This window comes from Neomonachus schauinslandi, chromosome 3 (genome assembly GCF_002201575.2).
Source record: "Neomonachus schauinslandi chromosome 3, ASM220157v2, whole genome shotgun sequence".
Lineage (NCBI taxonomy): Eukaryota > Metazoa > Chordata > Mammalia > Carnivora > Phocidae > Neomonachus > Neomonachus schauinslandi.
Genome location: NC_058405.1, coordinates 2,691,576 through 2,714,118, shown reverse-complemented (window position 1 = coordinate 2,714,118; position 22,543 = coordinate 2,691,576). Strand labels below are relative to the sequence as shown.

At 55.6% G+C, this 22,543-nt stretch overlaps 1 protein-coding gene across 1 annotated transcript in view; it reads left to right on the top strand.

Annotated features, from left to right (window-relative positions):
• COL4A2 (collagen type IV alpha 2 chain) overlaps positions 1-22,543 on the top strand; it is a 164,990-nt gene that overhangs the window by 128,223 nt on the left and 14,224 nt on the right. The window contains exons 18-30 of the mRNA XM_021696009.1: positions 145-255; positions 718-867; positions 6,090-6,182; positions 7,215-7,378; positions 10,130-10,202; positions 10,295-10,401; positions 11,960-12,161; positions 12,490-12,549; positions 13,990-14,046; positions 15,891-15,998; positions 16,842-17,063; positions 20,732-20,893; positions 21,708-21,878. Of these exons, the coding sequence (XP_021551684.1) occupies positions 145-255; positions 718-867; positions 6,090-6,182; positions 7,215-7,378; positions 10,130-10,202; positions 10,295-10,401; positions 11,960-12,161; positions 12,490-12,549; positions 13,990-14,046; positions 15,891-15,998; positions 16,842-17,063; positions 20,732-20,893; positions 21,708-21,878 (1,680 nt within the window). The remainder of the gene's footprint in view (positions 1-144; positions 256-717; positions 868-6,089; positions 6,183-7,214; positions 7,379-10,129; positions 10,203-10,294; positions 10,402-11,959; positions 12,162-12,489; positions 12,550-13,989; positions 14,047-15,890; positions 15,999-16,841; positions 17,064-20,731; positions 20,894-21,707; positions 21,879-22,543) is intronic.

Here is a 22,543-nt window from a genome sequence, read left to right as displayed (position 1 = left end):
CCTGAGATGGGGACTGATGGTAGCCCTGTTTTGCTGGTGGAGAAATTGAGGCGCAGAACTCTAGATCACGGGCGTAAAGAGTGGAGGAACCGGGTTCAGATGCAGGCAGTCCTGTTCTAAGTGGGGGGCCTGTCTCGGTTGCAGGTGCCAGAGGTGACCCAGGATTCCCAGGGACCCACGGGGAGCCTGGAAGCCGAGGTGCACCAGGAGACCCGGGCCCACCCGGCCTCCCCGGCACGTCCGTCAGAGATGAAGGTAATAGACTCCGTGGTATCAAACGTGTGCCCCCACCCGGGTGTTCCCGCAGAGCCCCGACCCCTTCCTGACCGCTCAGCTCTGCCACTGGGCTCTCACAGACGAGGCTCGGCGGCTCGAAGCGGCCCGAGCACGTGCGTCACAGGCCGTCTGGGGAGCGGTCCCCCTGCGACGGCGCCCCCCACGGGGCCTGGCCGTGCCGCTGACAGCGACTGGCGTGATGCTGCAGGCTGGCTGGGCGAGCGTGGGCAGCTGTCTGGCCAGGGTTACAACTCACACCATCATTCGGGGCTTTTTTGAGGGGGAAATAAGGTGATGAAATCTACCAACAGCATCCACCCTTAAGTCACTGACTGGACTGTAGGTCCGCCAGTCCTGGTGGCCCCTGGGGGACGGGAATGCCAACCCAGATGTTCTGTATCCCAAGTCTCATGCTGCTGGTGGTCACTGTTGCACTTTCAGATGGGAGGAGAGGCTTACCGGGTGAAATGGGCCCCAAAGGCTTCATAGGAGACCCAGGCATCCCTGCGCTGTACCCCGGCCCACCGGGCATCGATGGAAGGCCAGGACTCCCAGGGCCCCCAGGGCCTGCCGGACCACCGGGACCAGACGGTAAGGGGAAGGAAACGCGGGTTGGGACAGAGCAGCCTGGCCCCTGCCAGAGGTGTGCAGGGATTCTCTGCTAAATAATTCCATGAACCAACACAGTAGGCATTGCGCTGGGGTGTGGCAGGTGCTCTGGGGTGCAAACAGAAAAGCCGCTGAGTACCAGCAGGCCCGTGGACGTTACCCAGTAGGGTTTGGCCGACTGTGGCTCCGGTGAGGTCAGCCCTGCGGTGGAACATCGGAGCGGCGCAGTCTGGAAGCAGGTGCAAGCTGAAAGCTGCCGGGCATCTCTGTGATACGTTCCGTCACCTTCTTCCAGGGTGGAGGCCTCCTGCCTTGACTTGTAGCCTCTCTCCTCTGTCTTAGTGATCTTAGGCAGACTTGGTCATCCGCCTTCTCAGACCATGCAGGGCAAACCTATCCCCGACAGTAGTCGACAGACGAGGGGGCGGCGTTCCTCGAACGAGATGTGGCCAAGGCCAAGAGGCAGGACTAGGAGTGTCTATAAACCAGACAAGCATGAGCTCCTGCGGCCCGTGCTGCCCGGGGCGGCATCGGATCCTTGTGCAGAGTGGCTTTCCAGGTTCCCATGTTTCCATGGCTCCTCTTTTAGTGGAGAATGCTCCGAGGAGGCAGGGAACCGTGAGTCTGTCTTTCAGCTTGCATCAAAAATGGTTATCTCGGGCGCCTGGGTGGCTCAGATGGTTAAGCGTCTGCCTTCAGCTCAGGTCATGATCCCAGGGTCCTGGGATCGAGTCCCACATCGGGCTCCCGGCTCAGCGGGGAGCCTGCTTCTCCCTCTGACCCTCTCCCCTCTCATGCTGTTTCTCTCTCGCTCGCTCTCTAAAAAATAAATAAAATCTTTAAAAAAAAATGGTTATCTCTTCGGCTTCCAGGTTTAAAGGGTGGTTTTAGACGTTGTAAAATCTCCTAACAGGAACATCTCATCCCCTCAAGAGTTTGGATAAGCGAGGCTTTGGAAGGAAGCGTGAGGTCACAATGTCTTTCTCTGTGATATGGTCCACAGTTTATCAGCCTCTTTTCGAAATACTTGACTTTAAATTCCCTGGTATCCTGCCCCCTCCCCCATGATCTCTTAGAGCTTCCTCTCTTCAGGCAGGGAGAGCATCATATTGCTGACAGATAGTGTTTGATCTCAGTTCCAGGTCGGGCTCAGATCTGTGCTTTGGTTGTTCTGGGACGTCTGCTCCTCTTGCCATCTCTAGAGGGAAGATGCTTGGGCTCGTAGGAGTATCTGCGCACGTACGTCTTCCATTAAACAATCAGCAGTCCCTGCTCTGATCCCATTTTGTCTTCTACAGTGAATGTCTAAGTTAGCATGCTTCTACTCTTCCAATTTTCCTTCAGCTGGCAAAGCCAGATTCTCACATTCTTTTGAAAATTTTTAGGTGTAGATAATTCCCTGGAATTTGCCGAAGAGTTTGAGCAGTGTTATCTTTAATGTATTTTTATCCCGGAAGTACTATTTATTACTGTGACGTCAGTGATAATGGCCAAGTTTCTGTGAGCATTATGTTTCCTGAGTAAATGTTATCTGTTAAGTTTTCCTTTTTGGCAACAGAAAGTGATTTGTTAAAAGTTTTTTTTTTTTTTTAAAGATTTTATTTATTTATTTGAGAGAGAGAGAATGAGAGAGAGCACATGAGAGGGGGGAGGGTCCGAGGGAGAAGCAGACTCCCCGCCGAGCAGGGAGCCCGATGCGGGACTCGATCCCGGGACTCCAGGATCATGACCTGAGCCGAAGGCAGTCGCCTAACCAACTGAGCCACCCAGGTGCCCCAAAAGTTTTTAAAAGCATAAAAATTTGCCTCTTTAAGGGAGTGTGATTGAAGGCTAACCTTGCCATTATTCCAGTAACTAAATTCCGTTTTTCTAAAGATACAAACACCATCTTGCTTTTTATAAATCTTGCTTATAGTCAGTCTGTGATTTACTAATATAAGTTATCTGCAAACAAATTAGTTTCTTTTGCATATTTTATTTGTAAATGCATGGAATAGTATCCAATAAATTTTATCAACCTAAGATATGAAAAGCATGCAACTTAAGTTCTCCTTGAAATATTTCTTTTACTCCGTGAGACACATTGTTTCCAAATCACTTTTTTTTAAAAAAGCAGTCTCTTGTACAAAAAGTAGCCAACCATAATGGCCTTTTAAAACATTTTTGTGCATAGTCAGAATTTAATACCAGTGACCTTGATTCCCACACAGTTCTTTGGCTTTTCCCCTGGAATGAAATTCTTGGATTCCTTTCTTGTTAACTACACTCCATCCTGTTTTATGTGTTGCTACTAATGAAAACCAGAATTTTTCGCTTTTTGCAGTTCCCACAGAACCAAACCATGAAGTCAGTTTTCTTTCTGAGCTAAATATTTTGCTTGCTCTTGGTTCTAGCTGAGTTCACTGAATCAAGTGTCGGGGCAGTTCCAGTGTTTTCTAGAACAACTCAGAATACTGCCAGCTTCGTTACAGCCCTTGGCCCTTGGCCTCGTCAAGAAAACCATATTGAAAACATCTGAGAGGTGTGCTCCTATTCTGTAGGACTTGTGTGAAATTAGTTCATTAGATAAAGAAAGCACATAGCAAAGGGGATGCACCTCAGGATGGCCACTGGGTTCGCCAAGAGTGACTGTCTTTGTGTCAAACTTAAAATCCGACATCCCTGGAATATCCATGATTGAATACTTACCTGTCTGCTGCACTTCTCACAACATCGGGAGAACCTGGAGGCATAAAATAAAGCCCACAAAGTCCTCTGAGGCCTAAATGCCCTTGACCTGGTCGCCAGGGACCCGGGGGCACATCCCGGGGGCACCGTCCCGCTCCACAGGCCCAGGATGCAGCCGGCCGCCTCCTTCCACACTGGCCTTCCACGACGGCCCTCTGTCCTTCCCTCTTAGCTCGCTGGCCATTCTCCTGGAGGTGCCTTTGTTGGCCCTCCCTTGTGTCTGCACCCTCCACCTGGCTGGAGTCCGCGGCTTCCATGAATTTAAGCTCAAGCTCTCCCCAGCTCTCCCCGTGTCTCCGGCCCAGGTCTGCACTGAGCCCCAGACTCGCTCAGACTGTCGGCCCGTCCCGTGGCCACCTTGCTTGGCTCACAGACATCTCTATCCTTGTGCGTCCAACTGAACTCTGGGTCTCCTGCCACCCAGGTCCCCGACCTGCCCTGCCCTGTGCTGGGCCCCACCCCTCCCCACAGCCCCGGGAGCTCGGGCCACAACCCTGGGTGTCTGTCGCGCTGACACCTCGCTCGCCCGCACCCTGGACCCCTCTGCCTCTTGACTCTGCCCGCTGCTCTTCACTCAACCACCGTGAAGCCACCACGGTGTGTGGTGTGGGTCTGCTGGGTGACCAGCCTCTCCTCTTTCTCTCTCCGCTCAAGTCTCTGCACAGGGGGCACGTAGATCTTTAACCTGTACATTGGTGTGACTTCCCTCCTCAAGACCCTTTAGGGGCCTGGGTGCCTCAGCTGGTTAAATGTCCGACTCTTGATTGCAGCTCGGGTCATGATCTCAGGGTTGGGAGTTCAAGCCCCACGTGGAGCCCCGCGTGGAGCCTACTTAAAATAAAACCTCTTTGATGGCTCCCTGTTGCCCTTGGGATAAAATCCACGCCCCTGGCATGGCCCCTCCACCTGCCCTCCAATTCCTGGCTTCCCCCCTGCTTCAGGGGCTCGCGGACACACCCCTGCTGGTGCCCACGCTCAGCCGCTCTCTCTTCCTCTGCAGGTCCGAGGCTTCGGTCCTAGAAAGGGCTTTCCTGTCCCCCTACTTGAAATGGGCTTTCTCTGTTACTCTCTGAAAGCCCCCGTGCACACAGCCCTGGCCATCCGTGGACGTTCTGTGTTGGTCTGTTTACCAGTGTGTGTCTGCACGTCCCACATCCGACCCACGAGCACCGCGAGGGTCTGCAGTCCTCCCTCGGGTTGCGCGGCTCTTGGCACATGGCTGGGCTAGCACAGACCAAAGCTGGACACACCAGTGTGTGAATGACAGACACCGTCTTAAATGTGTGGTGAAACCGAACGCACGGGACAGGAGTCGCTGCCGCCTTGCCATAAATGTAGTTACTTAGGAGCGCTCTGACCTCCAGGTCTGGCGTCGCTTTTCCAAGCAGAGAGCAGATGCCCTTAAAATCGGCGTGTCCTCTCCTCCCGGCTTCCTTGGTGGCCTCTTTCTCTCTGCCCGCCAGGTACCAGGAGGTGGGTGTGGCAGCAGGTACTTCAGTGCGTTGGGGGTTTCTGGATCTGGGGCTCTGAGCACCGCAGGGTTTGGCAGCGAGGACAGGCTCTGGGGGACATTCCCATCCTTACCCATCAGTGCCGGTTCCCGGGAGCGTGATGCCTCGTCCCCACCACGAGGTGGCGCTGCCGTCGAGAAGACGCGGAGAGAGTTGTAGGCCTGAGAGCCTATTTCTTACGCTTCCCCGTATCCCTGCTCAGAATTATGGGAGCCTGGAGTCGAGGCAGGACTTCTGAGCGGCCCTGATCCTAGTCACTGGGGGTGAGGGTCGGGAAAGGGGAGGTGGGGTGCTGGAGTCGGATGGTCCCAAGTCGTCTGCCTTAACCTCGCATGTGCACCTGCCCGAGGGCAGAGCAATAGGGAACCGAGGTCATTTTCATATCTTGGTTTATTTTGGTTTTTTGTCTTTTGGGGAACCCAAAGTTGTGTTGGTCTTAACGTATGAGTCTTTAGGACGTAAATAAAATATGTGGTTGATTACACAGAAATATCATGAAGATGTCAATTGTTCCTTCCATCTATAAATGCCCATAGATTTTTTCTGGACCAGAAAATCGCTTTTTTTAATTGTCATAAAAGAATGTGTTTAGTATTCAGAGTTTCAAACTATATGGAAGACCAAAAATAAGAAAGTACAGTTAGTAAAAATAAAACTCTAAGAAACTAAAAAAAAATAAATTTTCTTTAAAATAGAATAAAATACATGGCTGAAATGTGAAAACCTTTCTTTGGACTCCGTGTTTCTTAAAAGCAAAGGTTTTTATCTCTAGCCTTCAACAGGAAAACTAAACTCATAAGCTCTTGCTTCTCCCTCCATCCCTGGGGGGCTGCGGCCACAAAGGGGTGTCCCGGAATGGAGCTGCATCCGCTGTTGGGAGACCCGGGCAGTGACCCTTCCAACCCTGAGTTTGGGGAGAGGGGGGTCTCCGTGCGGCACTCACATCCCTGTGGGTTTTCTCCTTAGGTTTCCTTTTCGGCCTTAAAGGAGCAGAAGGGAACGTGGGCTACCCTGGGCCTTCTGGCTTCCCTGGGGCTCGCGGACACAAAGGATGGAAAGGTAAGGAACATCATCAGGAATGCTGGAGGCAGGGCAGGAAGCCACTCCATTGTCCCGTGGTGTTACCCTGGGGCTTAGGTGCGTGGCACCCACCGCGCTGTCTGAGCACCCAGCCCAGTGCTGGCCCTCCTTTCTCCCGTCTCTGTCTCCCCCTTCATCACTGAACCTTTGGGGGGTGCAGAGCCCAGGAGGGACAGAAAAGAGGAGCAGTGACTTCTCGGGCTGAAGCAGATGATTCTTCTAAGCGCTCAGCTCAAAGGCAGCATCACGAGCCCCGCAGAGTTCCAGAGAGCGGTCGTCACAGCTCATGTCTCCCTGAGTTAGGGATTAGTCACCGGCGGGGACAGGACCGAGCAGGGTCCCCAGCATCTCGCCCCCAGTTGGTGGGCGAGGTGCGGTCGAACGAGCAGGAATAGGGAGTTTCTAGTAAAGAAATACGCTGCACCCAGGGGACGCTGCCTTTCTGGGGAAGGGCCAGCCCCGGTGGCCCCAAGCAGTGCACCCTGACCTTTGTGGCACATGTGGGGTGTGCGGGTGCCCCGTGACGGACGGGGCCAACCGCAGGATTCAGACACCGCTGTATACCCCTCGTCCCCGTGAGCCACCTCCTATCACCTTCCATGCCACCAGCAGTGGTCTCCCGGGGCCCTGCCACAGCAAGACAGAGAAGGGAGGTCAAGTATTTCCTGCCTCCCACCCAGGGTCTTGGCCTCTGGGCCATGGCTCCCCCTTTTCCCCAGCCCCTGGAACCCTGTCTCCCCCCCAGCCCCTGACCTGGGAGGCCCCCGTTCCTCAGCTCCACACACACCTCGGTAAACGGCATGTTGTTTAGCATCTTGGGGGAACGTGGCAGGATTCCGCATCCCGGGGAGTAACTCCTGCTCCTCATCTCGGAAGCAGTCCCCACGGAGCACGGAGCAGACGAGGTCCCAGAGTGCCTCCTCGTCGGGCCAGCCCCCACCGCCCTGGACTTCTGTCCCCTGCACAGCCAGGAAGTGTCTAACGAGTCTTTCCCTCTGCCTCACGCTGCAGGTGACGCTGGGGACTGTAAGTGCGCAGAGAGTGATCAGTTCATCGGGGGGCTCCCGGGGCTGCCAGGCCCCAAGGGCTTTCCCGGCGTCAGTGGAGAGCCAGGGAAGAAAGGGAGCCAAGGAGACCCCGGCCAGCACGGCATCCCTGGGTTCCCCGGGTTCAAGGTGAGGCACCAGTTCTATCGAAGCTCATAGGACGTCCTTGACTGCTTTGGTTTATTAGATGAACATAGATTTAGACCAGCAACACTCACGGGCCCGGCGCTCCAGAAAGAAATTGAGAACGGCACAGCCACTGTGGAAAATGGTTTGAGGTTTCCCCAGAAAGTCGGGTAGAGCTGCCATATGCCCCGCAAGGCCCACCCCCCACCCCCCACCCCGCTGGGAACCTCAGAGAATCCAAAACACGTGTCCACATAGAAACTTGTGCACAGATGTTCAAACTTACGGCTGATAAAAGCCGAAAAGTAGAAACAACTTAAACGTCCATCAGTTGATGAACGGATAAGCAAAAGGCAGCGTCCCCACACAGGGGACTATCCTTCAGCCCTCGAGAGGGCAGGAGCTCGGGCACCTGTTACAGTGTGGACGAGCCTCAGAAACATGCTGAGTGGGAGAAGACTGTCCCAAAAAGAACAGATGTCATATGGTGCCATTCACAGGAAGTGTCCAGGACGGGCAGATCTAGAGCTAGAAGGCAGATCAGGGTCTCCAGGGGTGGCCAGGGGCGGGGCGGGGGGGGATGGGCAGTGAGTGTGTCATGGCTGTGAGGTCTTCTCAGGGCGGGGATGAAATTGTTCTGCAATTAAAGATTAGTGATGGTTACACAATCTTTGAAAATACCAAAAAACCCAAATTGTATGCTTCAAAATGGTGAATTTTATGGTGTATGAATTAGATCTCAAAAAAAAAAAAAAACACCAACAACAATAAAACACCTAGCATCTTGAATGTAAAACATCTTACTGAACATTCACCTTTTGAAATTTAGTACAGAAACGATTAAGCGTTTTATGAAGTCACCCTTAACGGGATAAGAAGTGAGACCTCCAAGTAAACCATGAATTTCTAGGAATGTATGAAACTTCCCTGCCCGTGGATTCCCCATGTGTATCAACTAAGCCGACTTTAGTTCACGTCTATGAAAAGAGCATCTGTAGCTCTTTCTCTGGCAAGAGGTTTTAACCAATGATTTCAAAGCCAATTTTAGATAAAGGCAGAGAAAATATGCTCTGTTATTTATTTGTTTATTTTACTTAAAAAGAGAGCTGCAAGAGATTTAGAAAGTGAAAAGTCTATCGTTGTGCTTAGCAATAGAGGAAAAATTGCTCAGGACACCGGGCCAAGGACAAAGCAATCTGGCTCCGTGACCTGGTGCTGGGGAGGAGCAGCCCCATGGAGCTGCTGACACGGAAGGTGGTCGCTCCTAACTGCTTCGTGGCATGGGAGCTTTGCAGGCGAAATGAGATCCAAAGCACCCTCCGCTCCATGCCTGCGAGGTTTTATCCAACTAAAAATAGTAGGCACTATGTTTTATCCTGGTTTAAAAATGACACCGTCTCCAAGTCCTGGCTGTCTTAGCTTGTAGATGCAGATGCGTACGTAGTGAGAGTTGCAAACTTACGAGGGGCAAAACTGGTGGAATCTTCGGTTGTTTGTAAGATGATCAAATATTTCCTAGAAGCCAAATGGACCCCATTTTGTGCACCTGGGATGTCTAAAATCTTCCCCCCAACTGTATGACGCACATGCCCACGTCGTTTTTGTTCAAAGACCTGTGGCATTTTGTTTGTTGTCTTGCATTTAAGTACATGTTTGTGGGTCTGGCAACCCCGCAGCAACAGGAATACCTGGGATGGGATTTTTTTTGCTTGTGTTTTGTTTTTTAATGTTTGTACCGGTAGAGTCTGGGAGAGCGTGTTTGAAGTCGGGAGTCAGTCCGTAAATGAGCTCATCCGTCCATCTGTTTGCCCAGCATACGTACTGAGCACCGTCTGCGTGCAACACACTCCTGGACATGGAAAGAATGTTGCCCTTTTCTGCAGAGAACTAAATCAATAAGTCAAGTATCTGTGGAATTTTTCAGGACATTCCATTTCATTAGACCAACACTAAAAGTTCCCACATTCTTGCAAATAACAACCAAGATTTGCCGAAAACCAGCACATGACACATTCTAACATCCTGACCGCTGACCTGCTCATTTCTGCCCACTGAAAGACCTACGCTAGATTTCACAACCTACAATGTGAGTGTCCCTGTACTCAGCTTGTCTCTAAAGGATGATTTTTTTTTTCTGGCCTTAATTTCAGTCTGGAAGACAAGCTGTCCACAAAGGACACTGTTGCTCTCAACATTGAAGGAGCACAAATTTCCATCCTTTGTACTTGGAGGCTTAGTACCTGCTCAGATTCTAAATAACGTAGTTAAGAGTTAGCAACCTTGTGTTTGTTTTGCTTCTCAAACTCTCAAAAGTTCATGAGCGTGTGAATCCCTGGGAGTTGGTTGAGATACAGATTCTAGTTCAGTGCCGGGTAGGGCCTGAGGTTCTTCGTTTCTGACAAGCCTCCGGGAGAGGCCGATGCTGCTGGTCCTCAGACCACACCGGGAGCGGCGAGCTTCTGGTTTTCACTATACAGCCACATAGGGCTACTTCATTATGTTTTAAGGATGATCTGAAATTTAGAAGTCAGTCCCACTGGCCCCCTTCAGGTGCTCAGTGGCCGTTTGTGGTTGGTGGCTACCAAAGTGGACGGCCAGGGACGGAGCGTCCCTCGCAAGGCAGAAAGTTGTTTGGGGCTGTGCTGGGCTTGATGGTGGGTGAGGGCTCCCAGGCTGTACGCAGTGAAACTCCTCACCTTCCCAGGGGCCCTTAACAGAATGAAGGAGGAAGGCGTTGTGTGTTTGTTCCCACAGGGCACCCCTGGCAACGTTGGACCTCCCGGGCCCAAAGGGGTGAAGGGGGATTCCAGAGCGGTCACCACCAAAGGTCAGTGTTCAGGGCCCGGCAGTTCCTGGACCCACAGTCCTCCAGCAGCTGCTCCTGCCTGAGTGGCCCTCACACCGCAAATCCTTTCCCAGGTGAGAGGGGACCGCCAGGGGTCCCAGGTGTGCCGGGGCTGAAAGGTGACGACGGTGTCCCGGGCCGCGACGGGCTGGATGGCTTCCCAGGCCTCCCGGGAGCTCCGGTGAGTCGAGCGAGGGGGGGCTGCACTGCCCTGGTCCTGATGGGTCTGGGCCTGCGCCTCTCGGACGCCCGCGGCGCTGACGCTGTGCTGAATGCCGCGCAGCCCGGACTGTTGCCACGAGCAGCAGTCCTGCCCTGAGGAGACAGGGAGGTGGGTTGGAAGCCAAGCCCAGAGGGCACAGGGGATGGTGAGAGTAAGCAGAGATGCGTCCCGGTGGAGCACAGACGGGAGTCTGGCACGAGGCCCCGGGCGGAACCCGCTGCAGGCTCTCCGCCAGGTCCGGGGGCCTCGGGTGTCCCTTGGCTTGTAGACGGCTGTCCTCCGCCTGTGTCTTCACATCGTCGTCCCTGCGTGCGTGCTGTCTCTGTGCGCGAATCTCCCCGTCTGTGGGACACCAGCCTCCCCTTACCCTGACCGCCGCCACGGACCCTGTTTCCAAAGCAGCCACGTTCTCGGGCCGGGGTCGGGACTCCAGCGTCCCGGGGGGATGCGGTTCCACCCACAGCACGTCCTTGTCAGAGCCTCACAGCGCGGTTCCCTGCGCCAGCTCGTTGGCCTCATGCCCAGGCCAGGCCCGCTCACTCCGCCCGGGCCGTTCCCACCACAGCACTGTTTGGTCTTCAGAGCACTTCTCCTGGGCTCTTGGAAAACACCTGGACTGTTGGTAACCTGGTGTCGTTTTTCTAGCTACAACCCTGAGAACCATTTTCGGAAAGAGTGGGTGTGGCACAACCATACCAGCCCGCTGCTGCGGGCCCGCGCCTGCGCCCAGCGTGTGCCGGCCTCCCCCGAGGCTCGTGCGCTCCGACGGCGGGTCCGTCTGCGGTCCTGGGGTCTCCGCGGGGCCGGGAGCCGCGGGAGGGCAGAGAGCTGGGACGCTCAGGAGCACCGACGGGCCGCCACCCGCCCCTGGCGAGTCCCAGCCTCACGCGCGGCTCTCGGGCGGACGGGCTGGGACTTGGCCGCCTTGTGGCCCATTCAGATCCACTCAGCACGGAGCCGGCCGCGTGTCTGCCCCCGCTGACCTCAGCCCCCTAACCCCGCGCCCACGGCCCCCTTTTATCGCTCCACTGCCCCTCTCCTTCTGTACCTGCTGGGCACTTTCACCCACAGGGAGCCCCCGCTTCTTCGATCCGGTCTTGTCTCCTTGCTCCAGTGAGCTGCTCTTTCTGGTCCAAATCAAAGACTGTCTTCCCTCTCAAGATGGATCGCCCCTGTGAATGGGGGATACGTCCCAATACCCCATCTAGCAGTAGGAACGGTGTTCCTCCGGCATTAATCCGAGCCTGTGCTGAACTGCTCCCATCAGAAGCTTCTGTGAACGAAGGTCCCAGCTGGGGGACGCCAGAGGCTTGGGGAGAGGACAGTAAACACTCAGACTGATACAGAACCTGCCTTGATTTCGTGCTTGGTCAGACCGTGACGGCAGGCGCTGCTAACGTCCGCCATCCTGCTCCGCGTCCGTCACACCAGCTCCGGGGAACGGGAAGGAGAAGTGGGATATGGCTGCCTTTGAGGTTTACGTGGATTTTAAGAGATAAACTGAATTTTCACACAGGGTGATGGCATCAAAGGCCCCCCAGGGGACTCAGGTTACCCAGGAGTACCTGGCACTAAGGGCGTTCCAGGAGAAAGAGGCTCCCCGGGACTGGGCCTGCCCGGCCCCAAAGGCGAGCGTGGTTTCCCCGGAGATGCCGGATTACCTGGACCACCAGGCTTTCCCGGTCCCCCCGGCCCCCCAGGCACTCCCGCACAAATAGGTATGGAGGAAGCCTCTCTTCATCTTTCAGTCACGGGACACTGGCCCCAACACCCACTGTCCTTCTTTGGCAATGTGTAAATTCCCCCAGGGGTCCTGTGAGGGTGCGTGTTGCACCATCAGTTCTCGGCATGTTCAAATGACCCTGACCGCGGGGCTTTCCAGGCCCATCAGACTCTGGTCACACTTGGATCCTCTCCCTCGGGTGCTGGGGTCATGGGGGCTCTGCACAGAAGCTCAGAAATGGGGCTTGGATTCCCTGCAGCACGCACCCCTGGGGAGGTCCCTAAGTCTCAGCCGCCTCACTCCTGCATTTGTCTTGTTCCCAGACTGTGACATAGGTGTGAAAAGGCCCATCGGAGGTGACGGACAGGAGGCCGTGCAGCCAGGTACTGTAGTGAAGACCAGGACGCTTTAGGACACTTCAGAGCTTTTGGTTTATGAAGTGTGTGACTCACCAGCAATTGCTGTGACCTCCGCCGGAGAGCCTGCAGGTGCAGTAAGAAATGCAGATGGTGCAAGGCTTGGAGGGGCACGCCCTCACGTCCTCTTGTCACCAAAGGCAAGGCAAGCATAATGCAGCGTAGGGTTACCTGGTTTTCCCACCCATATGAAGCGTCAAGCTACGGTATTGGTAAGAACTCAGCAGATAAGTGTGGTCACACTGAAATCTATGCATGTATTCATCCGTGTGTGTGGACTGTACGAGGAGGGGTCTGATACGTGTCAGAAGAGAATGGGGCCGAGCGATGGATAATGCTAGAAAGAACCAGGGCTGATGGAAGGGGACATGTGGTGACCCCGAGCCGAGGCCCAGAGGTGGCAAGGTGGACAGGAGAGACTCCATCGGAGGCTGAGCCGCCTGGCATTGAAGGTGCACTGAGGAACCCCAGTGGGAAGCCAGGATGAGTGCAGGGTATGAAGGAAGCTTTGCCAGCCTCGGTCAGGATTTTGAAGAGGTTTGTGTGGAGTACAGGTTCTCCCAGAACGTGAGCATGCAGCAGGTCGCGAGTGGCCGCTGAAAGTTTGGGTGTGACTCTCAGGATCGAGGTCAGGTTGCAGAAGTGACGTCAGGGTCCGTGGGTCCCTGCACGAGGTCGGGGCGGACGTGTGGGCACAGATCAGGCACTCGGGGTGAGGGTGCAGGGCGGGCACTGCGGTGCCTTCAGAGAGCTGCTAGGAGGGCCCTGAACGTGAGACTGCAGGCCAGAGCCCGTGACCCCGGAGACCTCCGCTTCCTTTATCCTGATGACCTGGGCTGGCCGGTGTGCAGCCCGGGACCCCTAGCGCCCCACAGGAGGCCGGACGACACAACACCCCCCACCCCGTGATGCCACCCCAACCGGAAGTGGCCACAGCCCGTTTCATTTCTCACGGCTCACAGCCGCTCAGCGCCGTGGCTAATTCTGGAAGGATTCAGAGTCCAAAGGAGAAGTCAAAGAGTCCCTTTAGCAATCACTGGCCGCCTCCCATCAAGTGGGGAACGTCAGAGGAAGACAGGCAGTGCCAGTGGCAGGCTGGGATGGACCCAGAGTAGCTTAGCGGTGCCAGACGACGGCCCTCGGTGCGGGTGACCGCATCGCCAGCCCGGTGCCCGGCCCGTTTCACTGCACTGATCTCTCTGGCCCTTATCCTAAAACTCTGATTCGTTACACAAAGAAACTAGACCTTTATTTACACTGGAATCAAGATTAATTAAATCATTAAATGACTCTGATCATAAAACAGTGGCCGCTTTTCATGGCAGCCGCTTCCGCCTGTGGCAACTCGTGAAGCGGGGAGAGTCAGCGTGAGAGACGCCCCAGCTCCTCTCTTTTCCTCTCCTCCAGATTGTGTCGGAGGACCCAAGGGATCGCCAGGCCTGCCAGGACCCCCAGGCCCCACAGGTAAGCGGGAGGCGTCTCCCCCCTCCTCTGTGTCTTCGCTGTCCCTGTCCCTCTTGGCTCCTCTTCTTGCTGCCCCGCCCTCCTCCCCCCCAGACGTCGCAGACCGTGGTCACTCATGTAGGGTCGCCCAACCACAGCATCCCCGTGAACCGAGTAAGGTTCCAGGTGGCAGAGCCCAGTGTCCACGTGCCCAGTCGCGGCATGGCTTTTCAGATAAGAGCTGGGGTCTGGGCAGCCTCGCCCCTGGCGGACCCCCAGATGCTTATATCTGTCAGCCCGGGACAGACGAGTCCTCAGACCCCGGGAGCTCCTCCTCTGGCTGCCGCAGGGCGAGGGAAAGCGACCCGATCACTCCGATCACTGACTCGGCGCTGAGAGCATGGGGCACGCGGCTCTTCCGCTAATTAGCCGGGGGGCCTCGGGCACCTCTCATCCCTTGTGGGTCTTAGTCTTCTTGGCTCTACAGAGGAATAATACAGGTGTTCTGGACTCCTCCCACTTTGCAAATGACAACCTTAACACTGCACGTGATACACTGTGGGGGAGGTCCTATATAAACTGTGAAGTGCCGAGCTAGTGAGAGACAACCCCAAGACTGGAAAAGTCCGTGGCTTTATGGTACACATCCCCGAGCTCAAGGGCTTCTCCCAAGCTCACAGTGCCCAGGGTCTGGGACCAGCAGGGCGAAAGGCACAAATGTTATTTGCACTGAAACGTCCCCGGGCTGCCTTCTGAGGACCCAGCATGCATCTCCCTCATTGCATTATCCACACGGCACTGTGACCTTCTCCCGCTCTAGCTCTGAACGTCTGTCCGTCCACAGACGCCGACCCAGCCACCAACAGCGGGTCCCAGGGGTAGCAGCGTGTGGAAGGACGGTTTTCAGCAGCAACTGGGTGGAAGCAGGGCCCAAAATACACATGAGCTGCGTGTGAGGAGGGTTTTGATCATGTTTTGACAACATGAAGCTTCACGAGCTCATAGATTCCACATCTCTGGTGCAGAATGATACTCCATCCAGAACGTGACTGGGGGCTTGCAGAAAATGCAGAAAATGGTGTGTGGTATTTCCCGCACACACAGATCCCCCAGAAGGGCCCTGGCCCATGACCCCAAGGCCACAGGAGTGCTCAGAGGCAGCATGTTGGGGTTCTGTGTCCTGTCTTCATTTTGGGTGCACCCGCCCATAGGCCTGACTATGATCACCTTTCAGGGACTGACTGATGAGTTGAGCTCACCAAATGCATCTTCACTTCAAACTTGAGAAATGCGTCTTTTGCTTTATTCTGTCTGTCGAACCTTATCCCCGTGTAGGACGTCCTCTACGCAAAGCCCTTTTATTCTGTTCCTCAGATGAAGGGAATCTCTGAGCCTCAGACCAGACAGACACAGAGACACACGTAAAAAATATCTCGAGTTTCCTTCCCAGGAAAAGGGTCAGATCAAAGACATCCAAAAGTACAGGATTCGTTCATTTAGCTGGTCTGAGGTTTCCTCTGCTGTTCCGTCTAAAGCATCCATTCCAAGTACGACAAATCAGCGTTTCTCAGATCTGGGAGGACTGGCTCTGGGCAAAGGATTCAGCCAAGTCTGGAGGGAAGGCTTCTACCAGTGCCCTCTGGGGAGGGCATAAACGGACACAGCTGCGGGGTCAGTGGGGTTTGCCATGGGCATGGCCAGCCATCAGAAGCGCCCTTTCAGGTGACATCCCCCCGCCTCATTGTTTCCCAGGCTCACAAGGACCGTGTGAGGTCGCTGCTGAACCTGACCATCTCCCATACATTTGCTGCTGGGGTTTGCTCATGGGGCTCTGACGGGTGTCGTGGTTTCTTTGGATTGTTTAGGTGCCAAGGGCCTCCAAGGGATACCAGGACTCTCAGGAGCTGATGGAGCACCAGGGCTCAGGGGTCTCCCTGGAGACCCAGGTCGTGAAGGATTCCCAGGACCCCCAGGTAAGGCAGGGTCAGACCCCCATGCAGCCCCGTATGTTTGGGAGGCGACTGCATGTGACGTGGGTGCCCAGCTGTCTTGTCTTTGGACACTCAGAAACTGGCAACACGTGCTTGATGACCACTTTGTTCCTTGGTTGGGAAATTAAAAATTCTCCACCTTCCCATCACTCATGTCATGCTGGAGTTTTGCACAAGATCCCTCCAGCTCCTACAGGAAAAAAGAGACAGGTGTGCAGAACAATTTTCTCTGGTTGATGCTGAACATTCTGAAGGCAACCCAATGCTGTCCTCTTCTGAGTCTGTCACCAAAGGCACAAGGCCCTCAGGTCGTCGACTCCAATCTCTCACTCATCAGACAGCACACAAGGGTGTCTATGCTCCACTGAGCTGCTCGCTCTCGAGCTTGCGCTCGTCTGAGCAAGCGCTCATCTAATTTTGACACGGTGAAGAATTACAGAAGCCGTCGGTGACTAAAAGAGCATACGCCTTTTTCCTGCAATTGGAGGGAATTCTGTCCTCACTTGCACACATAACTTGGAAGGTCCAGGGGAGGTATTCTTTCGGGAATCTTAGTACAACAAGGAAGCCCATGAATTATGAAGATTCAGGTCCAAGAAGCAGATGTTTCTAAAGGTCTTCTGCACTTGAGCTACATTGCGGGGCTGGGGGCCAGACGGTGGAGCGGGGCGGAAGGCTGTGGGTCCCAAGGTGGGAGACTGGGCAAGGGCTTGAGCTGAGGCCCCCGACTGCCAACCTTGCCATTTGCAGCCTCTTTCTGGTACCTGTCTTGGCCCATCACGGTGCTAACCTGCAGTTATGGGGATGACCCATGTTTCCTTTCAGGGTTCGTGGGGCCCCGAGGAACCAAAGGTGCAGCAGGCCTTCCTGGTGCGGATGGACTCCCGGGTCCCACTGGTCTGCCAGGCCCCATCGGGCCCCCAGGGGACAGGGGCCTTCCCGGAGAAGTTCTGGGAGCCCAGCCCGGGCCCCGGGGTGATGCTGGACTGCCCGGACAGCCCGGGCTGAAAGGCCCTCCAGGAGAGAGAGGCCCACCTGGATTCAGGGGTAAGTCCTCACGGAGGGAGGGGAGCGGGGAGCCCAGTCCCACGGCACCGTGGCGCCCAAAGGTGGGTCCGAAATCCCTCCCGGGATTTGATGAAAACCACAGGCTGTATGGAGTGTGTGTTGCTTTTTCTCCCCCACACTCAGTACCAGTATCCCTTTAGAAGGTCTTAGGACACTGATCATCCTGGGTTTACGTTCCATAGCCAGGATGGGGTGGCCTTCTGAGCTTTCACACGTACAGACTAATGATGCTCGTCGTCTGTTCTCAAGCTGGGGGGGAGCTTTCTGCAGAATGTGTGGTGCTGGTGTGAAGGGAAGAGGCCGTGCTGAGGAATAGGGCGAGGCAGAAGACAGAATGACGTGGGGCCCAGCTTAAGCGGCTGGTGTGAAAACTGACAGAGTGGGACATTTTAACGTCTGCAGCATCATCGGTGTAATGTAAGGAAGTAGTCTGGTGCGTGACCAGGGCATCCGATGGCTCTGTGAATCCAGTTTATGCAGAACTGGCATCCGAACCCCAAGCACCCTTGGTCCGTGGGAGACTGGAAGTCACTGAACAGCAAGCATTTAGGTTCGGTGCGCCATGCACCGGAGACCGCCAGACCGTTGGTGTTGCCCGCCAGATACGGAGGTGCAGGAAGAGCCGTGACTTCACGAATCGACTCCTCGTCTGTCAACGGCCCGGCTGTCAGTGCCAGCTCCCAAGCCCGGACAGAAGTGGTACAGGAAGCGGGTGGCCCATCCCCCCAGTGTCATCAGGCGGAAGAAGCCTGGTTCTTGACAGGCAGGTGAACTCACCAGGCTCAGGAGCACCACTGGGTTCTCGGATGAGCCTGTCTGTTTCCAGGAGGCCTGAGGCTGGGGCTGGGGGAGGGGGGACGGGGCAGGGGGTCCCATGTCGATCACATCCCCACTGTCGACTGAAGAGGAGGACCCCGAGCCTGGGTGCCAGGCTTCACCGAGAGATCCACTGGGGGGAGGCTGAAGAATTGAAGGAGGAGCCTGAGAGGGCCAGAGTGCACACACAGGCTCACACTCATGCACGGTCCACACACTCATGCATATACACATCCACAGGCTTATTCACACACACACATGCCTGCTCGTACACACGGAGACCCACACGTGTGCCCACACGCTCTCACACAATCACGTCCACACATCCACACTCACCCCCTTACACATCAAGCAGGTACATGGGCCGTGGGTAAAGTCACGCAGCGGCGGGGACCCTCTGCCGGGACGTCTGCGTCTGTCCTTGCCAACGTGGCACCCCCAGTCGGTCATGGAGCTACGGGCATCGCCCCTCAGAGGCCGGCCGGCTGGCAGGACAGCATGGGGCGCAGCGGCCTCCCCGGAGGCTGTTTAAAGGAGCGGCGGCACCGTGCCCCCAACAATCTCCATGCTCTCCGGCTGCACAAACCACCCAGGCTCTTCACAGGGGGCCCTTCTGATGGATGTTCTTAAACGTAACTATTTCCCGCAGACTTCAAGGTGTTGGAGCAGAAACGGCCACAGCTTGACATTCGGGCCTGTGCAGGTTCCCCGGCGACCATGTCCCCACGGCGACCTGCTTACTTACTGTTTAGTAGAAGTTCTGACTTGCTTCGAGAACCTGTTTGCGCATGGGTCCCACCGGCCGGGGCAATGAGGCAGCGGGCAGGCGGCTCGCTAGGCCGCGTGGGCCTGGTGCAGGGACGCCCAGTGCAGCCTGTGTGGGCAAAGAGCCTCCATAGAGAGCAGGGGCCCAGGTCCACGAGTTATAGTTATTTTGCTGAAGGAAGCAGATTTTTTGTTGGTGTTCCTTTTTTAGCGATGTTCTAGAAATGGAAATGGGCTTAAAATATTGAGTTCTGATGTCACAATAGACAGCTGAGGAGCCAGCCACCCAGGCCTGACTTTTCTAGGGCAGCCACTGAAGTAGCCGTGGTCGGGGCAGACCCCTTCGCTTGCGGCCGGTCCTGCCCACGTCCCACTCCTGTGAAGGAGGCGCCCCAGAAACCGTTCTCGGACGCACCAACCCAACAGCCTCCGCTCCCATCTCCGCTCCCATGAACTCTCTCAGCTCAGCAGCCTGGAAGGCTCTTGGTGGTGAAGCTATCTGCCCATCCTCATGGATGGGCATGGTCTGCGGCAGGAGCCTGACCCCCCCAGTCAGACTTGACCGCTTCCAGCATGGCCTGCTGTCCAAGACCGTCGGCACCACAAGCTCTATCCTCTGTCTGGAGCTGTTCACCCCAGAGGAGAAGCTGAGCCGTAGACGTGCCCTCATTTCCCGTACGTACTAAGACTGGAGAACGTGAGGACATGCATCCATGCATCTCGGAGAATCTCTCTGCAGGATTCTGCTTCGAATCCACTCCTGCTCTTGGCAGACCTTTCTCCCCCATTGTGTCCACGTATCAGACAACTGGGACACACGTTTGCACGTCGGATTCTGGGTTGGTCCAACACTGACTTGGTCCCTTTTGTTAATGCCCCTCCCCTCCATCCCCCGACTGGTCTGCCCCTCCACTCAGGTCAGCCTGCGCGCTCCGTGGGATGGTCGTGGGCTCAACGAGCAGGTGCACTTGAAGGTCATTGGAGAAGCTCTGTGAAGTGGGCAGCGGCCCTCCTACTGGTATTAACTGGAGGAACGTAGTGAACTTTAAAGCCCCAGAAGAAAGGCCCAGGGACTTAGTATCTGGGGAAAAAAAACCTACAAGAAAATACATGCTCGTGTGACCAGTTGGTAGGGCAGGAGCTCTAAACATAAAAGCAAGGGAAGAAACCGTGTGCATGCACACACACAGAGTGCATAAAGTTTGCATACGGATGCTAATCTTCACGTCAAAAACACAATGAAATTTTGGGCAGCAAAGTAGAGTAAACTTTACAATAGCTGTGGAGGAAATCAGTCAATGTATATGAGGAATACTAAAATCTATAAGAAAAATATCAATATCCCCAAAGGAAAATAGTAGAACAAACCTTTCATTAAAAACCCAACCCAAGAAGAAAGGAATGTCACTCTCACCCCACCCTGCGCATCTCGCAGCTGATCGGGCGCTTCCCCCCGATCCTGCCAGCCGGGCTCCCGTCTGTGTCGGCACCAGCCCTGACGGGGAGAGCCCGTGGGAGGGCGGCTGGGTGCAGACCCCGGAGCCGACGCCGGAGCGCATGGCCGCAGCGTGGGTGAGCGTTGGCCTGACCCACGAAGTCAGCTTCCAGGACACTGTCCCAAGGAAACGGCCTCCAACGCGGGCACGGATCCCTCACGGCACTGTCCGTGGGAACAGGGCCGGGCGGGCGCTGAGTGTGTCCACGTGATGCGGTCCTGCTCCGCGCACACCCATTCAACACATAAAGAATATTTTAAAATGTGGCAAAATGCTCAAAATATAACGTCAAGTAGAAAAAAGCCAAAACAAACTCACAGCCTGGCGTCAGGCTGCCAGGGTGTGTTCTCAGTGCGTTGGTGCGATCAGCGGTCAGCAGGGAGGGCGCTCGGCCATGTGTGTGGTGGCGGCCGGAGTCGCTGTGAGCTTATCCCTTACACTTGCGTGCCTCCTCCGGGGTCCTCCGGGGCCCTCCGGAACGGACCAAACGCCGTTTGGTAGAGGACGTCTGAGAGGTAGCTGTGGTCGGCGGGCGTGGGCTTGGCCTCACCGCTTGTCTTCATCCCGCAGGAAGCCAGGGCATGCCAGGCATTCCGGGCCTGAAGGGCCAGCCGGGCTTCCTAGGACCCTCGGGCCAGCCAGGCCTGCCCGGGCCGCCGGGACAGCACGGCTTCCCAGGAGCTCCCGGCCGGGAGGGGCCCTTAGGGCTGCCAGGCGCCCCCGGTCACGGAGGTAAGGATGCCCCCTGCCCTGGAGGGGTCAGAGCCTCACAAGTACTGACAGGTGAACCAGCACCACCCTCCCCCAGGGAGTTCTCAACCTGGGCTCCAGGGCACCCCCTCCCAGACCTGTAGGGGTTCTGAAAGAACCCCACACCGAGCAGCTTGAACAGCATTCATTCTCGCACGAACTTTGAGGCCAGACGTCTCACGTTCCCCTGGGTGTGTCCAGGTCCTGATCTCTTCTTAAACGGACACCAGTCACATCTGATTAGGACCCATTTCTCTGTAAGGACCTCTTCTGAGGCCCTGTCTTCCAAGGCCCTCCCACCCCGCGGTACTGGGGCTTTAGGATTTCAACATATGAAAGGGGGGAGGACAGGCCTGTTCGTAACAGGTTCCAGAAACAGGCCATGTGTTTTGCCAAACAAGAATTCAAACCACCTGAGAAACCCATTCATCCTTCATATCTGTTGTATATTGGGGTCCCAGGGAAGATTTCAGTAGGAAAAATGAAATTTCCACTGTGGAACTTCAAAATCACTGCTCTGCTTTGAGGAGGGATATTACTTGTTTTCCGAAAGTGACAGAACTGGGGAAGAGAGGAAGGGGCTTCCTTCGGGGGAAGGTGGGTGGAGGCAGGAGGCACGGAGATGAGGCCATAGGCTGTTTGCCCACCGGAGCCCCCTACAGAGGCCGCACCACCCACAAGGAGGCTGGGGTGCAGATGTCCCTTGGGCGCCATCCGGGGTGACAGGCCCCCGTGAGCATTTAGGCCTTCTAAGTTTGTTCATCTTTTTCTCCTTCCCTCCTCCTCTGCTTTTCAGGTCTGCCTGGAGACAGAGGGGACCCAGGGGACACAGGTGTCCCTGGCCCTGTGGGCATGAAGGGTCTCTTTGGCGATAGAGGTGATCCTGGTTTGCTGGGGGAGAGAGGCCCCCCAGGAAGTCCTGGGTTTAAAGGAATGAGCGGAATGCCTGGTATCCCCGGACAGAAAGGTAACGGTGGGCACACAGGGCGCTCCCTGAGGTGGGCACGGGGTTACGCTGGGACTCGGAGAGGCTAGCCCCGCTCACCAGCAGGCTGGGGCCCCCGGGAGGCATCCTACCTGGGGGGTAACAGGCTAGTGATGCTAGGCTGGGTGTGACTGACCTGCCCCAAAATGCCGAGGCACTCATGTACCCAGAGCGAGGGAGCAGGACTCGGTCTCCACGTGGGAGATTTGTGGAGAGGCCTCTCCGGACACTGGGGTCAGATCCAGAGGCTGGTTGGTTATTACAAAACCAAAACCGAGGAAAACACCTGGTCCCTGGGCTAGGTTTATTTGCACACAAACCGAGGCCAATTTTCCTAGAAGGGGAGCCCTCTGGCCCTTGACTGTTGAGCTGCACGGTGATCTGACTCTCCAGGGATCCTTTGCGGGATCCCCACGCTGGGCGCAGCATTAACATCCTGCCGCGACCTCTCCCCGGCAGCCAGGGACATAGGTTACCATCCGTTTTCCTTGCATCTTTCATACGACTGCTGCACATTTGCCGTAGGTCGTGGCCCCAGTGGCCACTCGGCAGGCGGGCTGACTCTGTGCACCTCAGTCTATTTGCAGGTCAGCAGACAAGCCCCTTAGGAATGGTGTCCCGGAAATCCCTATTTTAGAGTAGGAATC